Source organism: Melanotaenia boesemani, chromosome 16 (genome assembly GCF_017639745.1).
Source record: "Melanotaenia boesemani isolate fMelBoe1 chromosome 16, fMelBoe1.pri, whole genome shotgun sequence".
NCBI classification, from domain to species: domain Eukaryota; kingdom Metazoa; phylum Chordata; class Actinopteri; order Atheriniformes; family Melanotaeniidae; genus Melanotaenia; species Melanotaenia boesemani.
This window is the reverse complement of record NC_055697.1, coordinates 21792571-21815128: the sequence shown is the minus strand read 5'-3', so window position 1 is coordinate 21815128 and position 22558 is coordinate 21792571. Positions and strand designations below refer to the sequence as shown.

At 37.8% G+C, this 22558-nt stretch overlaps 1 protein-coding gene across 3 annotated transcripts in view; it reads left to right on the top strand.

The window, feature by feature from the left end:
• Positions 1 to 22558, top strand: part of ryr2b (ryanodine receptor 2b (cardiac)) — a 77942-nt gene that overhangs the window by 30731 nt on the left and 24653 nt on the right. For all 3 annotated transcript variants that reach the window (XR_006013210.1, XM_042010103.1, XM_042010104.1), the window contains exons 50-76: positions 2016 to 2236; positions 2908 to 2998; positions 3102 to 3242; positions 4303 to 4466; positions 4728 to 4806; positions 4977 to 5066; positions 5366 to 5503; positions 5586 to 5663; positions 5819 to 5894; positions 8009 to 8132; positions 8466 to 8581; positions 8777 to 8853; positions 9695 to 9816; positions 10032 to 10081; positions 10282 to 10342; positions 10807 to 11054; positions 11838 to 11919; positions 12041 to 12171; positions 12240 to 12560; positions 12647 to 12884; positions 13264 to 13351; positions 13467 to 13553; positions 13693 to 13854; positions 18529 to 18591; positions 19663 to 19791; positions 20859 to 20971; positions 21488 to 21584. Coding sequence is in view for 2 of the 3 variants with exons in the window: in XM_042010103.1 (XP_041866037.1) it covers positions 2016 to 2236; positions 2908 to 2998; positions 3102 to 3242; positions 4303 to 4466; positions 4728 to 4806; positions 4977 to 5066; positions 5366 to 5503; positions 5586 to 5663; positions 5819 to 5894; positions 8009 to 8132; positions 8466 to 8581; positions 8777 to 8853; positions 9695 to 9816; positions 10032 to 10081; positions 10282 to 10342; positions 10807 to 11054; positions 11838 to 11919; positions 12041 to 12171; positions 12240 to 12560; positions 12647 to 12884; positions 13264 to 13351; positions 13467 to 13553; positions 13693 to 13854; positions 18529 to 18591; positions 19663 to 19791; positions 20859 to 20971; positions 21488 to 21584 (3387 nt within the window). In the remaining variant the exon portion in view is untranslated. The remainder of the gene's footprint in view (positions 1 to 2015; positions 2237 to 2907; positions 2999 to 3101; positions 3243 to 4302; positions 4467 to 4727; positions 4807 to 4976; positions 5067 to 5365; positions 5504 to 5585; positions 5664 to 5818; positions 5895 to 8008; positions 8133 to 8465; positions 8582 to 8776; positions 8854 to 9694; positions 9817 to 10031; positions 10082 to 10281; positions 10343 to 10806; positions 11055 to 11837; positions 11920 to 12040; positions 12172 to 12239; positions 12561 to 12646; positions 12885 to 13263; positions 13352 to 13466; positions 13554 to 13692; positions 13855 to 18528; positions 18592 to 19662; positions 19792 to 20858; positions 20972 to 21487; positions 21585 to 22558) is intronic.

The window sequence follows — 22558 nt, the reverse complement described above, 5'->3', positions numbered from 1 at the left end:
AAAACAATGCACATTCGTAAGCTAACACAGCTTGCTAGGGACTTGATTGCCGATCGTCAAGAGCAAATGCAAATGTGAAGACACAAAAGCCAACACCTGAAGCCAGAACAAGGATCACAACTCGCCTCCAAAGCTTCCTCTGCTTTCTTTCCCTCCAGATGCTTCGCACCATTCAAGCCTGCACAATTCAGCATGCAAGAGACACAGAGACTGTGGATTGGTTCATGGCTGTTCCAGAATTGATGGCATTCATAGCAATTATCATCTGGCGAGGGGTGAAGAAGGTTCCATCCTTGTCTGACAACTGGTCCAAGATGTATGGAAACAAAGAGATCATGGCAACAATGGCTAGAGACCGCTTCCAAAAAATCATGCAACACCTTCGCTTTGATTGCAAGGACACCCGGCATGAGCGAGTGCAGACAGACAGGTTTGCAGCAATTTCAGAACTATGGGAATCATTTCGGAAGAACTGTGTCAAATTCTACAGACCTGGTCGGCACATCACCATTGACGAACAGCTGTACCCATCAAAAACACGTTGCCCTTTTCTGCAGTACATTGCCACAAAACCAGATAAGTTTGGAATAAAATTTTGGGTGGCGTGCGACCTGAAATCCAAGTATATCTGCAATGTTTATCCCTATGTTGGCAAAGACCCCAGTCGTCCCAAAGAAGAGAGACTGTCTGAGAGTGTGGTTATGAAGTTGATTGAACCATTTCTGGATCAGGGCAGAACCGTCACAACGGACAATTTCTTCACGTCAATTTCACTTTCCAAAAAGTTGCTCAGCCGGAAAACCACCATCATTGGGACAGTCAATAAGATTCGCAGAGAAATTCCTCCTTCTGCGAAAGTGAAAAACTGCAGTGAGTTCAGCACTCAGGTGTTTACAACAACTAACGCCACATTGACTGTTTACGCAGCCAGCCGGAAGAAGACGGTCTATGTCATGAGCAGCATGCATGGGCTCATTCAGACTGAGGACACACACAAAAAAAAACCAACCACCATCACCCAGTACAACAAAACAAAATGTGGGGTGGATTCCATGGACCAGATGGTGCGGGAATACTCCGTACGAGCTGGAACAAGAAGATGGCCAGTGGCTGTGTTCTATAACATGGTGGACATGGCAGCCCTGAACGCCTATGTGCTTTATCAAGCCTGCACAGGAAGAAAGGAAAGGCGGCCAGATTTTTTGATGCAGCTTGCCAGTGAGTTGGCCGCGTCTCACGTGACAGCGAAGCAGATTGAAAGGGACAACGGTCTTCGCAAACAGGCTGCTGAACCAGAGGAACCTGCCAAAAGGAAAAAGTGCCAAGTCAGGAACCAGTGCAGAAAGAACCTTGCTGCAAAAAGATGTGTTGAATGTAGCAAGTTCACATGTGGAATGTGCAAAAAAGAAGAGCCATGGCGCTGCAAGGTCTGCGCAGACTAAGGACAGTTTATTGTGTTGTGTTGTGTGAATTTTTGGATTTTCTGTTTTGTTTAAACTTTTCAATAAACCATTTGAAATAAGCAGTTTCTAGTTTGTGTTTTCATTCTCTTACTAAATTGAACTTTTATGTAGTCCAATCTAAGCAATGCAAAATATTTACGAAAAAACCAGGAAGATTCAAGCTCTCAAGAGGAAGATTGGAGTCAGAAGCAATGAAGTTAGTTTGAGTTGCTATAAAAACTTGCTGCTTTTGTCTTCACATTTGCATTTGCTCTGACGATCGGCCATCAACGCCCAATAAAGCAGTGCAACATTGTTAGCATACTGGTTAGCATAATGGTCGGCACAGGTTCAAAACTGGTCCGACTGGTTCTGGAGAGGGGTATCAAAGTGATACCTCTTTAGTAGTTAGAGTTATAAGGTATCCAATTGTTACCTTTTAGGTTTTCCAGTGTTAATTTTATGAATGAATGAATGAATTGCTATATTTTCCTGCTGCTTCTTTAGTAAATCTCAGATTCAGTCTCAGTTAATTGCACTCTGTGTAAGCACAACCTCTTCTTTTCATTGCAGGCTGACCTAGGATCCACTGACATGGCCCTGGCCCTTAACAGATACTTGTGCACAGCTGTTCTTCCCCTGCTCACCAAATACTCCACTCTCTTATGTGATTTAGAGGATCATATTCTGTTGGTTGATTCACTCATCCAGGCAGTCTACCGGCTTTCAAGTGCTCTTAGCTTGACCAAGGCTCAGAGAGACACTACTGAAGATTGTTTGTTGGCTTTGTGCAGGTATGATCTTAAGTAGGTTGACAGAGCAACAGCCAGTATTGTGATTGTTAGACATCAGCTCACAGAAGTTAATGTTTGGGTGGCAAAGCATCCTTTTCAGTTCTTTGAACCTTGTTTTAAGGTTTTTAAAGAATAACTAAACATGATGTTCCACTCAAGAAGATTCAGAGAAATAATACATTTGTATTTCTCAGTTCCTCCACACGGGTCTTTTATTTATTTTGCTTCTGATGTTGGAAATGTTCTGGTACCTTTGATGTATGTATGTTGTTGAGTACAAATCTTTATGAAATGAATGAAATGAAATGAAAAATACTTCCAATAATTCCAGAAGAAATTTGTGATGTGGTTTGAATACAATACTTCACTTTCCTATAATCAATTTTTTACATTCTTGAAGTCTTTCTTGAAACATTACCCCACCTAGCATTTGATCAATGATGAACCCACTCATACTTAATTAGTCATTTTGGAGTCCACTATTCCCATTTCACATATATTTGCCCAAGTTTAATCAACATGTTAAAATAATTAATTCCAGCCAAATTTGAATTTTAATTGCCACTCTTCTGAGATGAGACAATCACTCAAAACATCTTTGTTGTGTGTTTGTGTTGGACATGGAGTTTTTTTTTTTCTTTATCTAATTCTGCATGCTTTGATGTCCTCAGCAAACTCCAGCCATCTATGATGCAGCCTCTTCTTCGACAGCTTGTCTTTGATGTTCTCCATCTCACAGACCACAGCAAAATGCAGCTGAAGGTGGAAACATATATTAGAATTTGTTATAGCTTATGTAAATATCAATCAGTAGCCCAGGTTAAAATATCTGTGTATAATTGTGATCATTACTTTCATGTTCCAGCTCTTAATCAGCCATTTTGAGCAAAGGTGTAAGTATTACTCCCAAGCTGGCGGGCAGGGTAAGCAGGCTTCGGCTTCTGAAGAGGAACTCCACACATCAAGAAAGTTGTTCTGGGGGGTGTTTAGGGCCTTGGCAAAGAAGGTAAACAACACATGATACTCATTTTAATATTGATATAAAACACATATTAAAATGTTTTTGTTTAGCACTGATATGAAAGCAGAAGACGAAAACTCTTTATTGATTTTATCAGCTTTTTATTTCATTCTCAAAGGTTATTTAAGGATAAACATCAGGATGCATTTCTGAAGTCCTACTTTGGTGCACTCTGAGAACCTGAATGGAAGGAACACACTTGATTATCAATTATTCATATCCTAAAATAAAACCTCCTGACTCTAACACAGAATTGTTGGTGACTAGTGAGAGTAATAATCAGTAAATGAATGTTCTTTCAGTTCATCTAAAATTATTTGACAAATGGTTATCTAAGTAATTTGAAACAGGAAATCATCAAAAAAATTATTCATGAAAGATATTATTATACCATATTATTGAACATGTACTGCAGCTTAGATGTGCTGTTATTTAACTACCCAGGTTTTTTTTTAAATGTGCAAATTAGCTGAAGCTCAACTTGAGATGGAAAAGTATTAGAATCAAATTGCTTCATAAGTTAATTTGAATACGTAGATATTTTGTACAAGATGAAATTCCATATTTGTTACATAATTTGTTAGTTTATTTTTTCTTTTTTTTTATTCTGCTCTTTATTTACATGCATTGTTTTACAGGAAGAAATGGGATCCTTAATAGCTATAACATGTACAATTATGTTAGTATACCAGAATCTAACTTTTGCTGGATAAATTACTGAGGGTTTTCTATGAAATTATTTTTATAAACTAACATGAGCTAAATAAATTGGCTTAATCACCAAACCAACATGATCCAGATGGATACATTGCACTAAATGTCAGAAGAAAAATATGAATACTTATGTAGAGAGTGAACATTCCCTTTCATGTTGTTTTGCTTTGGATGCCAGTTCTGCAACATACCAAACTTTGGGCAAACTTGGCTTTTTCTGTATTTAACTAATTTGAACTGATGTTCCATTATATTGTCTTTCCTAAGAGCTCTTACTGAACCCAGTTTTTTCTCTTGCTCCCTTCATTCCATTCTTTCTTGAACTGTGCAGCCCTACATGCCTCAGTTGTTCAGGCTGGGTGTGCAGTGCCTTGTCGCAGTTTCCGAAGCCTTGCCTCCTGACCATGTGGAGCAAAGCTGTTTGTCTGAAATGGAGAGAAAATCCTCCATGGATACAGATGGACACTTTGACCCCCAACCTGTGGATATATCTAAGTAAGATACTGATCAGAAATATTTATTATTAAATGACAAGAAATATCAGTGAGATTATTACATATTTTGAAGAGAACGTTATCTGTAAGCTCAGATTTAACTTTGGCTCAGTGTCAGAATCTTAAGAGATGTTATTACAAACATATTTTATTATACTCTAAGAGATAACATTCAATTGCTCATTCAATTCAGTTCAACATCAGATATATTACCGTATAATAAAACCAAGTGATGTATTATTTCTGTCCTTGCACCTTCCAGTGTGTCTGTGCCAGAGAAACTGGAGTTTGTTGTGAATAAGTATGCAGAGCATACTCATGAGAAATGGTCTCTTGAGAAGGTAATATCGCAGCTGAACAGCTTGTTTTAACTAAAAATGAGTTGATAATTAATATTCTGGTCTTGACTGAACCATCTATGACTACATTTTTAAAATCTACTTCGACTGTGACAGTGTCAAAACATCTGTGTTTTTCCTGATTTTTAGTGAATTTGTGCTTTGTCTGACAGTTTGCCAGTGGCTGGGTTCATGGGGAGCAGTTATGTGAGAACACCAAAGTTCATCCTCTCCTCAAGCCATACAGGGCTCTGGCTGAGAAGGTAGAGCGAGAAGTCAGTTTGTTTGTGTGCACAAATGTACTTCAGTAATGAAATCTGTGAACTGACATACCCCAGAGGCACTTGCATACTGAATGTGGTGTGTGTAATGTAAAAAGAGTAAACGCTGTTCTTCAGTTTTTAGTTTTATTATAATCTCCTTGGAGGGGACAGCACTGTTTTTTGAATATCAAAAAGTTAAACTTAAGTATGTGTCTTGCAGTCTTTAGATGATGACTAATTCCACTCTGCAAAGCTCATTCATTTGTTTATTTTGTCATTATTTGTCATGAATTTACCAGGAGAAGGAAACATATCGCTGGGCAATTAAAGAAACAATAAAGAGTATGCTGGCCTTTGGTTGGACTATAGAGAGGACCAAAGAAGGAGATGCATTTGGCATGCATGCCTGTGCTCGCAGGATATCTCAGTCTGGCCAGGTTTGTACCTGTTCGTACTCACAGCCCACACTCATTTAATCTTTTATTTCTTTTAAGTAACGAACAGTTTGTTGTCTCGTAGCTATCTTTTGAAGGAGCATCAACCTTTAGCCCTAAACCTGTGGACATGAGCAGCATCATCTTATCATGGGATCAATGTGTAAGCTCAAATTGTATTCATTGGTCTTTATTTAATTTTAGAGTTTGTGAGGATTTGGTTCTGCTTTTTCCAAGCTTTTTTTCTTTTCTTTTGTAATGATCTGTTCACATTGAGTAGTTCCTAAAGAATAATCCAAATAATATCGTTGTCATCAGGCTATGGCTGAACAGTTGGCTGAAAACTACCACAACACCTGTGCTAGAAATAAGAAAGTGGAAATTGAGAATAAAGGTATGCTATGGCCTTTCAAAATATTGGGGTTGTTTAAAGTTTTTACACTAGTGAGTGTCTTATCTGCAGTAGACAGTGGTCAGACTGCTCGCTAGTTTAAAGAAGCAAGGAGGAATTCTGCCTGGGGAACCAAGCTAACAACTTTCCAGAAAGTAACAGGATAAGAGCTGTCATGATGGTGCTGATTTAAATAACTGTCAACAGTCCAAGTAAAGTGTAGTATAAATATACACTGCCTCGCCAGAAAAAGTTGTCACCCAATAAAAAGATCACTCACTCTTAATATTTTGTTGGACAGCCTTTAGCTTTGATTACAGCAGCATTCTTTGTAGGATTGTTTCAATAAGCTTCTGCAATGTCACAAGGTTTATTTCCATCCAGTGTTGCATTGCTTTTACCAAGATCTTGTATTGATGATAGGAGAGTCTGACCACTGCACAAAGGCTTCTCTAGCACTTCCTAAAGATTCTCAATGGGACTTTGGCTAACACAGAGTCTAGACCTATCTGTGAAAATTATGTCTCATGCTCCCTGAACCCTGAAAATTCATATATGGAATAATATGGTCATTCAGCATGTTCTGTTAGTCAGCCAAACTCATTGTTTGGACACATAATGTTGCTGAACCTAGACCTGACCACCTGCAGCAACCCCAGATCATAGCACTGCCTCCACAGGCCTGTACAGTAGACACGAGGCATGAGTTGCATCACTTCATCCCCCTCTCTTCTTACCCTGATGCACCCATCACACAGGACTTATCAGAGCATGTGGCCTTCTTCTATTCAATTCAATTTCAGTTCAAAAACTTTGTCCACTGGGGGCAATTTAAAAGCAGTCGTAACAGTAGTACACACAAAGAGCAGGTGCAAAGTGGCAGGATACATAAACAGAAACAGAGCTATTTATGAGTAAACCAGTATTGCAGTCAGACATAAAAATATAAATAAATATATTAAGTGAGAGATTTTAACCTGTAAACTTTAATTAATTAATTACCCCCCCAAAATGCATTAAAAAATGAATGCATTTAATGGCAGTTTCGTTCCAAACATTTTTCACTGCATGATTTCCGATTAAATTGAGACACACGACAGAATTTGGCTAAATCAGTGTTGCCAATTTAACTATTTTGGTGCTATATTTAGCCAGTGTTCAGACCCATCTAGTGATTCTATTTCAAAGAAGCAACAAATTTAGCAACTTTTTCTGATGTTACTGGAGACTTTTGCAGACTCTGACTATGCTCTCTAGGCAGTTTCTGTTCTGGAGGCTGATGGAGTGAAACCAGCAGGTTATGTAGAAGGTGGTGATGCTTTCAATGAAAGTTAGCATGATGTTTTTGTTGACTCCAGATGAATTGAGTTTCCCTAGGAGATACTGCCACTGGTGACGAATCTCCTCTATGTTGGAGGAGAATTTCAGCAGGTTGTCAAAGGTGGTGCCCATATATTTGTATTTTTCCACCAGTTCCACAGGCTTCCTGTGGATTGTCGTGATGGATGATGCAGCTAGCTCTCTCTGCCTGCTAGTGAAGGTCACTACCATCTCTTTGGTTTTGCTCACGTTGGAGTTCCATTGCACCAGAGTCCAGTCTTTATGCTCCCTGGCAAATTGAAGTCTTTTCTTGTACTTTCACTATTAGACATAGCCATGACTTTTACTGCTTTTTTTTTCTTTGACTGGATTTCACTAAACGATTAATCATTTTCATGATCACATGATGTGTCTTTTTATATAGTTGTTTAAAAAGAATCTGAAACTGCTCATCAGTTTGGCAGTTGCTTAGTTAAATCCAGCATCCAGGCAGTGTATAATATAGTATTTTAAGGTCATCGTCAGAAGGTTTAGGTTGATTTAGATGATGAAAATGGTCATGTTCTGTCCACATCTTGAGTAGCTTCTAGCTTGGCTCCTCCTCCAACCTTCTTACTTGCTTCTTCAACTAAGACTGTTCTGAATGCCATCTGCTACAGGTTAGCAATGACTCCTCATAAGTACTTCACACAACCGCATTTCAGGATAACCTTATTATCCCTATAATCTTCTCTCTTCTCAAGAATAACAGAAGAGCTATTAAAACTCCTTTGCTTTTGACCCATTTCCATTCTCAGGAGGGGGTGGCCATTCAATGCTTGTACCCTATGACACACTGACTGCCAAGGAGAAGGCCAAGTTTGTAGAAAAAGCTCAGGAAATAATCAAGTTCCTTCTGCTCAATGGCTACACGGTGTGGAGGTGAGCGGTGCACAGGAAAAGGTTTAACACTATTAAAGGACACTGTGAAAGTATGTATGAAGTGGAAAGCAGTGAGATGTTGAATTTTTATGTATCGCTCCCTTAACATTGTGCAGCAGGTAATTACATCCCCGACTGTTTTTCTAACACCATCTCATACAGGTCACAAGCTGCATTTAATCACTACCGCTGCATGAGATAAATGTATTACCTTTTTATCCTCCTACTGCAACACTGCATTAAAATTCTTGGCATAAAACATATGGTTTAGATTACACAGTATTGAACATACAAGCTCACTGATAATCTCTTTTGATTGTGCTCACTCTATAGGGATCGAAAGATCGTGGATATGGACTTTCCAGCCACGGCTAACAGCTTTGGATACACTGTCTTGCAGCGACTGCTGTCTCATACTGAGGAGGCTCAAGAGAACATGTTGAAGCTTGGTAACTCAACAGAGTGCAACATATAAAAGATAAATAAATAAAATAAAAAATATTTAACGATTTTTACAGGATTACAATAAACACTTTTTAAATACTGTAATACTGTATGCTAGTATTAATATTTTTTTCCTCCTCATTTGCTGTATTTGTAAGGCTTAGTTTAGTTGGTGGATTTACTATATTATTCCTTTCCAGAGGTGATACAAGCCAGAGGGCAGATTTCCAAAGGAGAGAGGGCTTCAGACCAGCAACCAGTAATTTTTTTTCAGAAGGTTTGCCTCATCGTAAATGCATTTTGAAACCCAGTCAAAGACTACCATGTGATAAGAAATCTCTGACACTGATTTAACACCCCCCCCCCCCCCCCCCCCCCCCCCCCTTCAATTTCATTTTTTCAATTCCCTTTTATTTCTTGTCATTAGCCTTTTTTTCTCATTTAATTTATGTTGCTAATTAGTTTTGTTAGATGGTTGCCATGGGCAACCCCTCTAAGCAGAACCCTTTGTGGCTGTGTAATTTATTTAACTATTTTGGAAATCCATGTGGGCGTTTTGATTGCCATCAGGACATAGATTAAAGCCTCCCACACTGCTCTGCCTCCAAGGATGCGGCAATGAAATGGGTTCATTTTTCATTGATGGGACCCCCTGAGTCAGGCCCAGTCAGCCAAGACTGTGAACAATCATGCTTCTTATCTCTGCACCCTAAGCCTCCCACTCAACAACATATTCATGTATACAGGCAGGTCTAATTATCTGTCTGTCTGTGAATTGCCAAAGCATCGTACATGTTGGGTCTAACAATAAAATTAGGCTAATTAAGCAGCATCCATTAATCAAACACTGGAAATGCATTCTCTTGAATTCTAGTCAGGATCACAGAATGTTTAATCTCTCAGGCTGAAATTAAGACAAATGTGACAGCATGAAAAATAAAAAGTTGAATTGTTTCTAAGCATTAAAAATGTATAACTTAAATGGATCATTGGGACAATCTGGCACATAGGTCAGATTGTCCCAATGATGATGCATTTATTTTCTGATTACACTGTGAGACTAGTTAGAGGAAATTTGAAGAGAATGTCTGTAATAAATGGGTTTTCTTACTCCACAGGTTGTCCTTCCTCTTTTGGAGCAATATGTAAAAAGTCATCATCTGTATTTCCTGTCATCTTCTATCTGCTTGAATGATAATAGAAGCCATGCTTTAAAAAAGGAAAAAGAGATGGTAGCATGGTATGTGTCCTCTGGCAAAAAAAAAAAAACAAACTCATGCGTAACACTGTACTTAACATGTTTTGTGCCTCTGTTATTGATTTTAGTTTCTCCAATTTGTTTAGTATAAGTTGTCCTTTTAATGTTTTCTCTTTTTGTTATCTGTCGTCAGTTTTCTCATTTTGTGTCAGGTAAAAATCTTCTCCATTTCTCTTATTACTTGTTTTCATTTCCAGCCTCTTTTGTAAGCTTGCATCTCTGGTAAGACACAGGATCTCATTTATTGGTAAGGAGGATGTAGAAATAAAGTTCAATCAGAAATTTTTTATCTCATTCAATTCTTTTTGTTCTTATGATGTTCAGCATGTTACTATTTTTCAAGATGTAACAGTTGATATCTGTGTGTAAGTTCCTTTATGTTCTGTAGTTGTGATGCATTTTCTGTGTGACTTAATCTGAAAACAATGGGTACATATGTCTTCTCAGGTGAGGAAGCACCAGCAGTTGCAAGCTGCCTCTGTGCTCTGACTCAGGCTCTTGATGCCAGGTAGCTAGATGGCACTACAGTCACACTGGCTAAATCGATCTTTGCGCTTCGCCTGCAGTGTTATCAGTGTTCTACCTCCATGTCTGAGGATGAGATGTCTGGTGTAATTGAGCCAGTGATACACTGATGCTATCTAATTGTGGTAGATCTCACTATAACTCCCTGAGGACAACGACTCTGAAGCATGACGCTGGAACAGTTTTGACTCAGCAGAGATTGATACCATTAAGACTCAACTAATGAATAGATTAGCAACTGTTTTAGTTAGTTTTTATGTTAGGAAGATAAAAGAATCTTAGCATGAGATATTTGTTATTTTCACTTTTCTACACCTGTCAGTATTCTTTTTAACAAAGTTTATTTTAGCATAAAATAAATGTATATGTTGATACATTCAACATATATCCAGAAATTTCTGCAAGTTGAATAACTTTTTATATATTTTTTTAATCCTCTCATCCTAGGGCATTGATGAAGTTAGCCCCAGTGTCTGTTCAGACATCTTTGCATTCATACTTTGAGGCAGCGGCAGCTGATTTGGAGATGACTGTGGAAAATATTTCTGAAACCCTGGTCTCCGTGCCTCAGAGTAGAGGCCAACTGGCTAAAGGGGTAGCCAAAATTGTCAACTACACAACATCCATTCTTCTTCCCACCCTCACTTCTCTGTTCCACCATCTTGGTAACCGAAACTATGGAGTGGACATTCTGGGTAAGAACTATTCTTGTTGGCCTTGATGAAGGAAGAATTTCTCGTACTAAAAATAATGTTCCTAGTGCATGTTTTTTTTTTTTTTTTTTTTTAACCTGTCTTGTCCAGCATCGTTGCAAACAGAATGATTGTCTGGCTGCCGTCTGGTGCTGGGCAATTTTACTCTATCAAGCAGGGATTTATACTACATGTATAAAGTCCCTCTTGATGACATGAAAAACTTTATTAAATCAGACTCTTAATGCTGGACTCGACCGGAGGGGACAGAGAGAGAGAGAGAGAAAAGAAAGTAGAGAGAAGAGGGAGGGGAGAGAGAGGGACAGAAAGGGTGTGGGGAGTGCGGGTGGGGACTTGAAACATCATACAGAAGACCATGTAATCCATACTACTTACAACATATATAGCTAAGATCATCCTAGCCAGTTCCTAGTGCATGTTAAGACACTTTCAGTCATCTCCAGAGAGTAAACATGGAACTGTCACATGTGTTTTCCGTACTCTCATCCTTTTACCTCCGTATGTTAAGGAGCTGAATGAACAGCTGGTTTCCACACCCCCAAATTCATTCGGGGATCTTCCACATCTTTGAAATCAGTTCTCATTAAGAGTTTCAGTCATGGCCGCATTACAGCCAGGGCATATCTCCCTCGCTACTATCCCGACCTTCCACGTTCCATTTGTTCCTGAATCAAGCATTCAGCTTGTACATCTCAATGTCATTGGCTCTTTCTGGGAAAAAATGTTTAATATTTTCTGTTTTTTAACTACACTTTGTCTCTTCAGTTGGCAGTATCCAGGTGTCTTGTTACAGGATGTTGAACAGCCTCTACTCTCTTGGAACCAGTAGCAGCATCTACATGGAGGGGTACTGCTTATATTGCTGTGTGATTTCAGAAAATGTGCCACTGTCATTTTTGTCTTGTCATATTTTTTTCTTTTCTCAAAGAACGTATAATTAGTAGATGTAAAACTGCCTTTCTGTACAGGCAGAGGTCAGCAGTAGGTGCATGTCTTGCAGCCCTGACTGGGGTGTTTCCTATATGCTTCCTGGAGCCAGGTCTAAATCAAAACAACCCTTATTCGATTTACAACACTATGAGTGCAACTGAGATAAAAGGTAAAAGATGCTTTTAACATTTGTTTTGTGGATATCAAGTACTGCCACTAAGCTTTCTCTTCTGTTAGATCAGGGACTGCCAGATCAAGTAGAGGACATGTGTCCCTTTCTGCCCTCTTTGGAACAAGCACTGAGGGACGTGGAGGAGTTGGCCTGCGCTGGAGCTGGAGCTCACCAAACTCACTACATCCATGTTGCAGAGGTCACTCTGCCATTGTTGTGCAGCTACATTTCCCACTGGTGGCAATGGGGCCCTGAGGGACAACCAGATAGCCCTGTTTTCACTGCTGTCATCCCTCAGCATGCTAGTGATCTACTTGGCCACATCCTCCGCATTATCCACAACCATGTGGGTGCTAGCCAGGGAGACTGGATGAAACAGGTTGGAGGTATCGGATCATGTACATTGTGTGAATATATTTCATTATTTCAGTTCAATAATGCATATTATAAACACATCCCGTTCATATCCAAGTTTTTTCTCAGCCAATCATATTCAAGGCTGGCACTGAGCTATTGAAGAGCCACTTCCTTCCTCTTATGGAGAAGTTGAGGAAGAGGACAGAATCTGTAGTGTTAGAGGAGGAGCAGATGAAAGCAGAAGAATGTTGTACATCTGAAGCAGAGCTGCAGTTGCAGGAGAAGTACACAGTGCTGGTGCGAGACATTTACGCTTTCTACCCACTCCTCATCCAGTTTACGGATTCTAATCGGTAAGTTATTAACTTGAGGATTTATTGTGTGGAAAAGTAAGGTAATTTTCAGGAGTTGAAGCTTCCACAGTAAGGAAGTGCGTTTATGGAAAATTAAACAATTTCTAGTCACTATTTTTTATTCATATTATCCCTATAGTGATTATACTCTAGCCTCTGAAATTTTAGATTTTTGTTCAATTTAATAGCCTGTACTAAATTATAAGAGTATAAAAATTCAAAAGACGTGTTTTTTTTATTTTATTTTAAAGTTATGTTTAAATATGTTTTTTAAAAAATACATGATGCTTTAAGTTATTATTATTCTTTTTTAGGGAAGGCTTAACTTTACAGGAGTAAATTCTGTGATGTTAATATGTTTTGTTCTTTCTTGTCTCAGAGCCAGATGGCTGCAAGAGCCGATCCCTGAGGCTGAGCAGCTGTTCAGCATGGTGGCAGAGGTCTTTATATTCTGGGCCAAATCTCATGTGAGAATGGCACACAGCATTTTTTATTTATGCTCCTGCCATTCCAGAAATATGCAAATGAATATTCTACTTCATAAAGCTTTTACATTTTTTTCACCTGTGTTTTCTACAACAGCAATTCAAATGGGAAGAACAGAATTATGTTGTCCACAATAAGATCAACAACTTGGCTTTCTTGTTCTCCAAAAACAAAATGTTGAAGGTCAGCTATGCCTGCAATTTGATCCTGTTGCTATGCATATACCAATGCACAAGGACTACTTCTTTGAATAGCTGTGACAATACTAGTAGCTTTGGGAAAATAACAACAGCATGTGTCCTCATGGCTTCTTGATACCCAGTTCAGTCCTGAAAAGAGAAAGATGAAGAGGAAGGGGGATTTGTATGCTGCACACACCTCTCTCATTGTGGCTTCTACGAAGAAGCTGGTTCCTGTGGGACTCCGGGTTTGTTTTCTAAGTGACCAGAGTCTTATCAACTTGGCTAAGGATGGCTACGTTCAGGTCAGTTGGAGATACAGATGATATGAACGTATTTCATTCTCCTCTCCTAAATTGTCTTGGATCCTTGTACAGAATATTACATATTCACATTTCTCACTACAGTGGCATGAAGATTTTAACCCGGTAGTACCAGACGTTCTGTGGGGGTGGGATGTGACAAATAAATATGTATTTTACTCACTGTCCCTTGCAAGTACCTACACATTATACACAATTGGAAAGCTAAGATTCTTGAGATTTGAATGATGTATAACATCCCAGTCCATAATCATAACTGTAGATTAAACACTTATTTCTGACCAGTAGTCAATGGAATTTACCTTTGAAGCCACACTGTACTCCAGTAGCAGATGATACTGCAACAAAACTGGTCTGGTCACATCAGCAAGGGCCCAGTTAAAGTAGTCCAGTAAAATCGTTGGTTCACAAAAAATATATACATTTTTCTATAAATATGTATCTATTATAGATTTTTAAATTTTTTTATTGAAGTTTCTTAACCTCAATATGTAAATTTCAAATTGTTGTTACAACTTTTTTTTCTTTTCTTTTTAAGATAAACCGAAACAAGGCAACATATAAACAACCCCACCTCCCCCCTACCCCACGGCACATATTCTCTACAAGCAAGAGAGGAAAAAAAAACCAAAAACATAGGACAAGGATAAATAAAAGAACATTAGCAGACCCTGCATTACACCTGCAGGATACTCACAGAAAGTCCAAGCCTAGGCATAAGCTGTGCTGTTGACATATTACAAAACGGGCTCCAAGTCTTTTTTCAAATGTCTTCCCAGCTCCAGTTAAGGTCAGTCTAATTTTTCCAGTTTAAAAAAAATAAAGCACCTCCTTATGTGGGAGGGCAGAGTTGGGATTTCCATCTGAACAAGATCAGCCTTCTGGCTAACAACATTGAGAATGCTATCAAGTCCTTACGAGCAATGGCTAGTTTAGGTAGCGCTGATGGTACACAAAATAATGCAGTTGGAGCATTAGGAACAATATTTTTCCCCAGTTATTCTGGAAAGCAAATCAAGGATCTTAGTCCAATAAACCCTTGAAGATGAACAGTGCCAAAACATGAACATTATTTGCAGAGGCATAAAAGCACGTATCACACGGGTGAGGGGGGCAGCAAATTATTAGCACCCAGAGCCTTAGTATAATGAGCACAATGACTTGTAGGATCCTTCAGTGAGTGAAATGATGTTTAGCGGAAATAGATGATTTGTGTACCCTTCAAAGGTATTCAGTCTCCCAAGTAGCTCTCAGAGCATTAAACGAACCTGAGCAGAGATTACAAATATTTAAAGAAGTGGTGGAGAATGCCCTCTTTAATGTGTGAACAGCAGGAAAATTTGGAAATGACCACATTCAAAGTTTTAAGTATGTACCTAAAAAGGTAATGAGAACTTGTTAATTGTTGAAAAGATGGCAATAAAGTTCATTCATTTGTTCATTCGTTCGTTCATCCGTTTGTTCGTTTGTCGGGGAAGGCAAGGCAAATTTATTTATATAGCACATTTCATGTACTAGACAATTCAAAGTGCTTTGTATAAAACATTAAAAGCATTGCAAATGGTGCAAAAAAAAGGATTAAAAAGTAGTAAAAGACAGCAACAAATAGCAAAAATTACAATAAAATACACAATTCTTTGTTAATGGGCTTTCAGACAGTGTCCTTGTAGACCAAAGTAGTGTCTAAGCTGGGCACATATTTTTAAGCAGGAGGCTACCATAACATTTTTAGTGTAGGGAGTCGTGTCAGACAACAGAGGTGACGGTGTTACTGGGTGGACTGAATCTTAACAACTAGCCGTAGTGTAAAAGAGACGAGGCTTTTAGACTGAAGCCAGTAGTTCAAGCTCTTTATATTGGCTGTCCAATGGTAAAACAAAATGTTTGGCAAAGCCATTATGCCTAATGCCTTGGGTCTATGTATAGTCTGACGTTGCAGCCTCAGTGACTTCCTATTTCAAATAAAATCCAAGTCTGACTGTCTACCTTTTTAAAAAAGAAAGATAAATGTCAGATGGTAAACACTATAAAAGATACAAAAAGCATGGTAAGATATTAATCTTGATGAAGTTAATTTTAGCTGCAATAGAAAGTTTAAGCAAGGACCATCTTTAAAAATCTTGTAAGCAAGGATAAGAAATTTTTCAGATTAATCAAGGTGTCAACCAAATACACTCTCAGATAGACAAAACCAGACCTGGAGACTTTAAACAAGTCAATTGTTAGTGAATATTCTTTGGCTAGTATATTTACAGGAAAAGATTAACTTTTGTTAACATTTATTTTTTTTATCCTGAACTCTTGCTACATTTTTCTAAAACTGCAAGCACAGCAGGAACAGAGCATGCTAGGCTAGATATCAGCAACAAATGGTCATCCACATCCAACGCAACCTTCAGCTCAAGCCTTTTCCTCATTATGCTGCAGAGATGGGGATGAGATTTAAGGTAGATTGATAGAGGCTCCATAACCATAGCAAATAATAGGGGCCTTGACGGACAGCCTTGCTTGAATAAAGCCAGAGGAAATGCAAATAATTTCATCCAAGAGACAAATCTAACCCCAAACAAGAGCCATTAAGACTTCAGAGAGAGAAGATGATGAAGGATTTTAAATCACATTAAAAATTGTTTAAAGACTGAAAAGAGAATGCCTGTTTCAAATAAATAGAGAATGAATAAATAATTCAAGATAATGAAAGGAAGAACACTTTCTAAATTCAGAGCCAATAGCTTAGTTTAAAATCCACATTCAGCAAACTGTCAGTTGGGCCTAAAAATAAAATCTCCAGATTTTTTAAAACCATATCTGATTCTGATTTTAATAGATTTTTTTTCATTTTCTTTCTTAAAAACCATGTAAAACCTATTAAAAACAACAGTAAACTTAAAGCTTTTGCATTCAAAATGTGTTTATTTATTTATATGACTGAATGACAGCAAAAAAGTGATTAATACATCTTTTCCACCGAATTAACGGCTTCGTATTTTGCTTAGAGATATCCTCTGCAAAAATAATTCCCCTGATGTTGGTTGTCTCTTAACCAGTGTTTGTGGGCTGAAATTGTCCTCTGAATCTCGAAGAGAGCAGCATGTCTCTCTGCGGTTATATGTGCAGCTGAATTCAAGGCACGAGTGATGGCTCACTTCACTGTATATCTATTAGTGCTTTCAGACAAACACCATTCTGGTGCAGAGAGCTGGCTGCCAACTGTCGAAGCTCAAGGAGGGTGTTTGCAGTGCATATAAAAAAATAAAAAAAATCCAGATTTTCATAAAAATAAATAGCCATGATCAGAAAATTTCATTAATCAGTTTTATCAATTAACCACTCAGTCCTAAAAGCAGATACTCAGTTCAGTCCTATGAGGGCCGCAGTCCTGCAGGTTTTCACTAGCTGCTTTTTCATTAGTTTTTCTCAAAAAAACAAACAATATTTTTAAAACTTTGGCAAAGGGCAAAGTACAATTGCGATTTGCAGGTATTTCCATTGAATGGTGTTTAGCACATTAGCTGTAATTCTCTCAAAATCTTGTCCCGGAAGACTCCACCTTGAGAAATAAGGAGATTTCTAATTCCTTGTAAAACTGCATTTTGCTGTTGTTTACAAGGATGACAGTTATATTTTTCTCTTTTAATTGTTTGTAAAACGATTTCTGTCTCCTCCTCTGTCCATAAATACGGCGCCATCTTTACTGGTCATGTGATTTCTACGTCATATGACGTGTTTCCATTACACTTTTGTGATGTAGGGGAGACCGGGGATGGTTGTAACATGGGGAGAGTTGAAACGCCACTATTTTCACCAATCAAGAATGAGACAGGAGTCAGATGATCATTCCAGTGTTTGCCCACTTCCTTCTCAGTCTCACATGGCAGTGAACAAGGCTGAAAACACATGCATGCTGATTTTATGGACTAAAAACTGATTTTGGGATAAGAAAGTAATTTTTTTTACCAACACTTAATTTAGTTTAGTACTTCTGTAACTTAAAATAAAACCATATGACTTACAGTAAATAAAAAAGTTGTCTTTTAGGCAAAATGTGATGCTTCCCCCCATTGCTAATTTTAAATCACTATGCTAACACAGCTACCTAAACATTGGCCGACAGGGTTGGGGTGGGTTGTAACATTTATGTTAACAGTGTTACAACCATCCCCATTCATAATATTAAGTTTTTTTTAGTATTTTATTATTTTTAAAGCATATCTAGGCAATGGAAAAAAGAAAGAGAGATGTGTGGCAGCTTTTTTTTTTTTTAAAAAAAAAGCATTAATAAAACCACATGAAAAACGCTGAAAGGCAATGCCGAAGATTCTGAGACCTCGGATGATGGGAATATTTGTATTATCTACATGGAGCCATCTTGCAGCTCAAGGCCAAAGGAAGTGTGGGTAAAATGTACCCAATGTAGTCTATGGGGCCACCAAGCTTGCACTCCAGGGTTACCAACTTTCATTTGTCAATATTGTGATTAAGATTAAGAACATATTTAAACAAAATATGTACAAACTAGCCCTGTTTTCTTTTTTTTTTTTGTTTTTTATATATATATATAGAGAGAGAGAGAATATGAATGTAGACTTTTCAAACTAACTAATTTTAAGACTAATTTAATTAGTTTAATTTTAACAACAAGTTTGCCCTTCACAGAAATACACTGAAGATGAGATTCGAGAGCATATTTCGAGTGGTCTTACAAATCTTCAGAATCAGGTACTATTTTTATTTTTGTGTTTTAAGTATTTGTTCTGTTTTAGTATTACATCATTGTTTAAATATGTTATTTGGGTCTGTATTCGTTATTTTCGCCACTAAAATCTTGGACAAGTTTTTTTCATTACAATTACAATTACAGTATGTCATCAATTATGATTCAAGTCAAGCGAGTTCCCCTTTTCTTTTTTCTGCATTCTCAGTCAAAGTAGATTAGTTGTAATGTCATCCTGATTTCTTAATTTATTTTCTATACCATTTAGTCCAATTCAGGGTAGAGGGAAAGCTGGAGCCTATCCCAGCAATTAGCAGGCGAGAGGCAGAGTCCATCCTGGACAGGTCACCAGTCAACTGCAGTTTCATCAACAATGAAATGAAAAATACTTTATACAAATAATATCTCACACACGCTTCAATTTTCGTTAGGAGATAATGAGTGTGTTCCATACACAAGTGTTTTTTTACTTGGTTATATTTTTAACATTCCCTGGGCTTTAGTGTCATTTAGCTGACGTGTTGTGCGTCTCTCTCTCTCTCTCTCTCTCTCTCTCTTTCTGTCTCTCTCTCTCTCTCTCTAGAACCACCTTAATGGGGCTGTGCTGCTCTTTTATCACAGTGCTGTAAACAGCACCTTGTCTATGTTGTTACATGTTTTTTTTGTTTTAAACCTTCAGTACACATGTGCACTAAATGTGTCTAATACAAAGGTGCACATTTTGTTAAACTTTTTGAAGGTATTTTTATTATTTGATATACTTGAGTTCATTTAACTTGTAATTTGTGCAGCGAGGGTAAATAAAACTTAAAAATTCCAAATATGTCATTATAATATCCCTCAGTAGTTGTTAAAATATCCAACTCTGGAAATTTAAAATTAGTTAGGAAGATAATATTTGAAACAACACCTTTTTACATTTTTATTTACTTATTTCTGTTCAATATTTTATGTGTTTTCTTGCAAAAGGTGCTTACTAGTAGTCTTTTTGGAATAAATCGATGCACAGGACTGCATTAGGAGCTGTCCTCTTGATACAAAAGATATAAATGTACCATCCCTCTTCCTTTTTACAGGCATCAAACAGCATCAAGCTGGAGATCCATGACACAAAAAAATCAATACAGCTTGAGACCATCACTGACACACAAAGGACTGTGAACCAGATTCTAGAAATAGCTCGAGTCCTTTATTACCTAGATCAGGTAAGCTTCTTTGTTCTATAAAAAAAAAAAAAACATGATTAAGACTGAGCAGAGCCATCATCCTTTGCCTTCTTGGCCTCTGTAAATATGGTGACATCGAGTGGATCCGTCTTTCTCAATTAGACTGTGCAGAGAAATGTGTTTGTTCACCGAGGTGAAATAAAATGAAGGTAGTAATACTTGTTCCTGAACTTTCTGTCTTATCATCCAGGATAACACATAGGTAATTATTTAATATGGAAAGTTGTTGATGTTTTTGTATTTAATTTAATGATCACTGTAGATAGAGCTGTATTTGCAGCGCGTTTCTGTATTTGCGGCGCGTTTGCACCTGTCGGTCACCGTAGATTTGCATATCATAACGTATGTATCTTATCTAAGCTATTAATCAGGCGCTTCTTCCCAGTTTAAACAGTGTTTCTCTGCAAAATTTGGCTAACTTCAAGGAGGGGACCCTGCATTGATTGGACCCCTGACATTATATTTGTTGGACCTAGGTTGGAAAACTGCTATTATACAGCCTCATTTTCAATTTCTATTTTTATTTCTATTATTAGTACAGTATAGGGTTGTCATGACACTAACATTTTAAACTCGATACTGATACTAAGGATTGTGCTACTGTTTTTGATAATATCGAGGGGGACTTTTTTTTTGCTAACTTGCTAAATGTAGCACCCAAGCTCTGATGTGTATGTCGCTGTTATCGGTGTAATAAAAAAAAAAACGTGCACTGACAAATGTTCTGTGGTGTTTGGAATGCAAAACTGCTATTAAATGTGCTAATCTTTTTAACGCATTAATTAAAAAAAAAAAAAAATTAATCGCAAGTAACGTGTTAAAGTCCCACCCCTAATATAGGCCATATTTCATTGTGAAAGTTATGGAATCTAATACAGCTGCCAACCTATGAGGCCACAATACAAAATTAGATGAGTAATTTTACTGCTATTATAAGGTGGTTCATATTCAGCATTTCTTCTCATTTACAGTATGCCTTAACATTACATAACAATTTATTTTAAAACCAGCAGTGCCCAAAGGGTTTAATATCTCTTGGTTTTCAGGTGGAACATCCACAGAAAAGTAAAAAACCTGCACTGAACAAGGTCTTAACTAAAAAAAGGAAACGTGCGGTGGTAGCCTGCCTTAGGATGGTTCCCATTTACAACTTACCCAGGTAAAACACCTAATGCACTAAGCTGTGTGTACACATGGTCTAATGCGGGGTGCCCAGGTCCAGTACTCGAGATTTTATATCCTGCAACTTTTAGTTGCATCCCTTCTTACACATCTGAATCAATTGGCTGAATTCCCTCATGTGCATGTCATGTAGTAAAGGCCTGGAAACGAGCCATTCATTTGATTTTGGTGTGTTGGAGAAGGGATGAGTCTAAAAGTTGCAGGATAGTAAATCTCGAGGACTGGACTTAGACACCTTAGTTGGTCTAAGGCATGTTTAAATGTGAACATTCTTCCCTTTTGTTGAGATGACCCTAGATGTGCTGTTTCCATGACTGAACATTTCATCCACATTCTGAAGTGGTTATAATAATCATCACTCTCAATCCATTGATGAACGAGTGCCAGTGGATCTAATGAAAGCTCTTCTATTAATAAATAATTTTCTTTTAGGCTGCCTGCTGTTATTTTAAGTTTTTCCTCACATATTTCAACCTTTCCTATTTTCCTTCAGGCACCGAGCTGTCAACCTGTTCCTCCAAGGCTACAATAAATCTTGGATATCAGCTGAACACCACAGCTTTGAGGAACGGCTTGTGGAGGATTTAGCTGTAAGTTGAAACTGGAGGCTGGGTGGTTATGGTTGTGAGTTAAAAGATAGTTCTGTACGATTGAAGAGTAAAGCAGAACAATATGTTGGATTATTAAAAGACAACAAACACATCTCTAACTTCTTTAACTTGACTATATCATTTCAATTATCCAAATAAAAAAGCTGAGACAACTTACTTTTTTCTCCCTCATATTTTCATACATTTGTGGTTTTGATATGAAAAGACACATTTTTCACAGTTCTGCCCAAATTAGTTTAAAGCAGTAGTTTTGGGCTAAACATTAACTGCAGCTACAACACCTCTGCCAAAAAAACTAGACCAGGGATCACCAACTCCAAACCTCTTGGGCCAGTGTCCCAAAGGTTTTTCAAATGTTTCCCCTCTACAGCACACTTGGCTCAAACCATTGGGTCATTAAGAGGCATGTGCAGAACTTGATACAAAACTGCTGGAGAATTATTTAATTTGAACCAGGTGTGTTGCAGCAAGGTAACATCTCACACCTGCAGGACATTGACCCAAGTAGGTGGTACCTGAACTAAACACTAATGCTTTAAATGCTAATGGTTCACTTTAGTGGTTTTGCAGTTTGGATGTGATTTACTGGAATATGAAATTATACAAATTTATCTCTAAACCATTTTTGGAAATCTACTAAATACGTATCGAACCCCCTTTTCCAAAGATGTAATTGTTTTGCTTTTTCTCATTTTTGTTTGCCATCTCAACACTGTTCACAAACATGACACCCAAACAAATTCAATGTGCTTTTTGGTATATAATTAGTTTTCATGGGATTACTGGATGAAACACACACATACACATGAATTAGCACATACACATAAACTGGTTAGAATATAGAGATATTTTGGACAGGATTGGTATACATGCATGCTTCGCAGTAAATGTTGGCAAATCCTTGTCTTCGTTTTGGACATAAAAATTATCATGTAAGGTTGTATGTTTGCAAG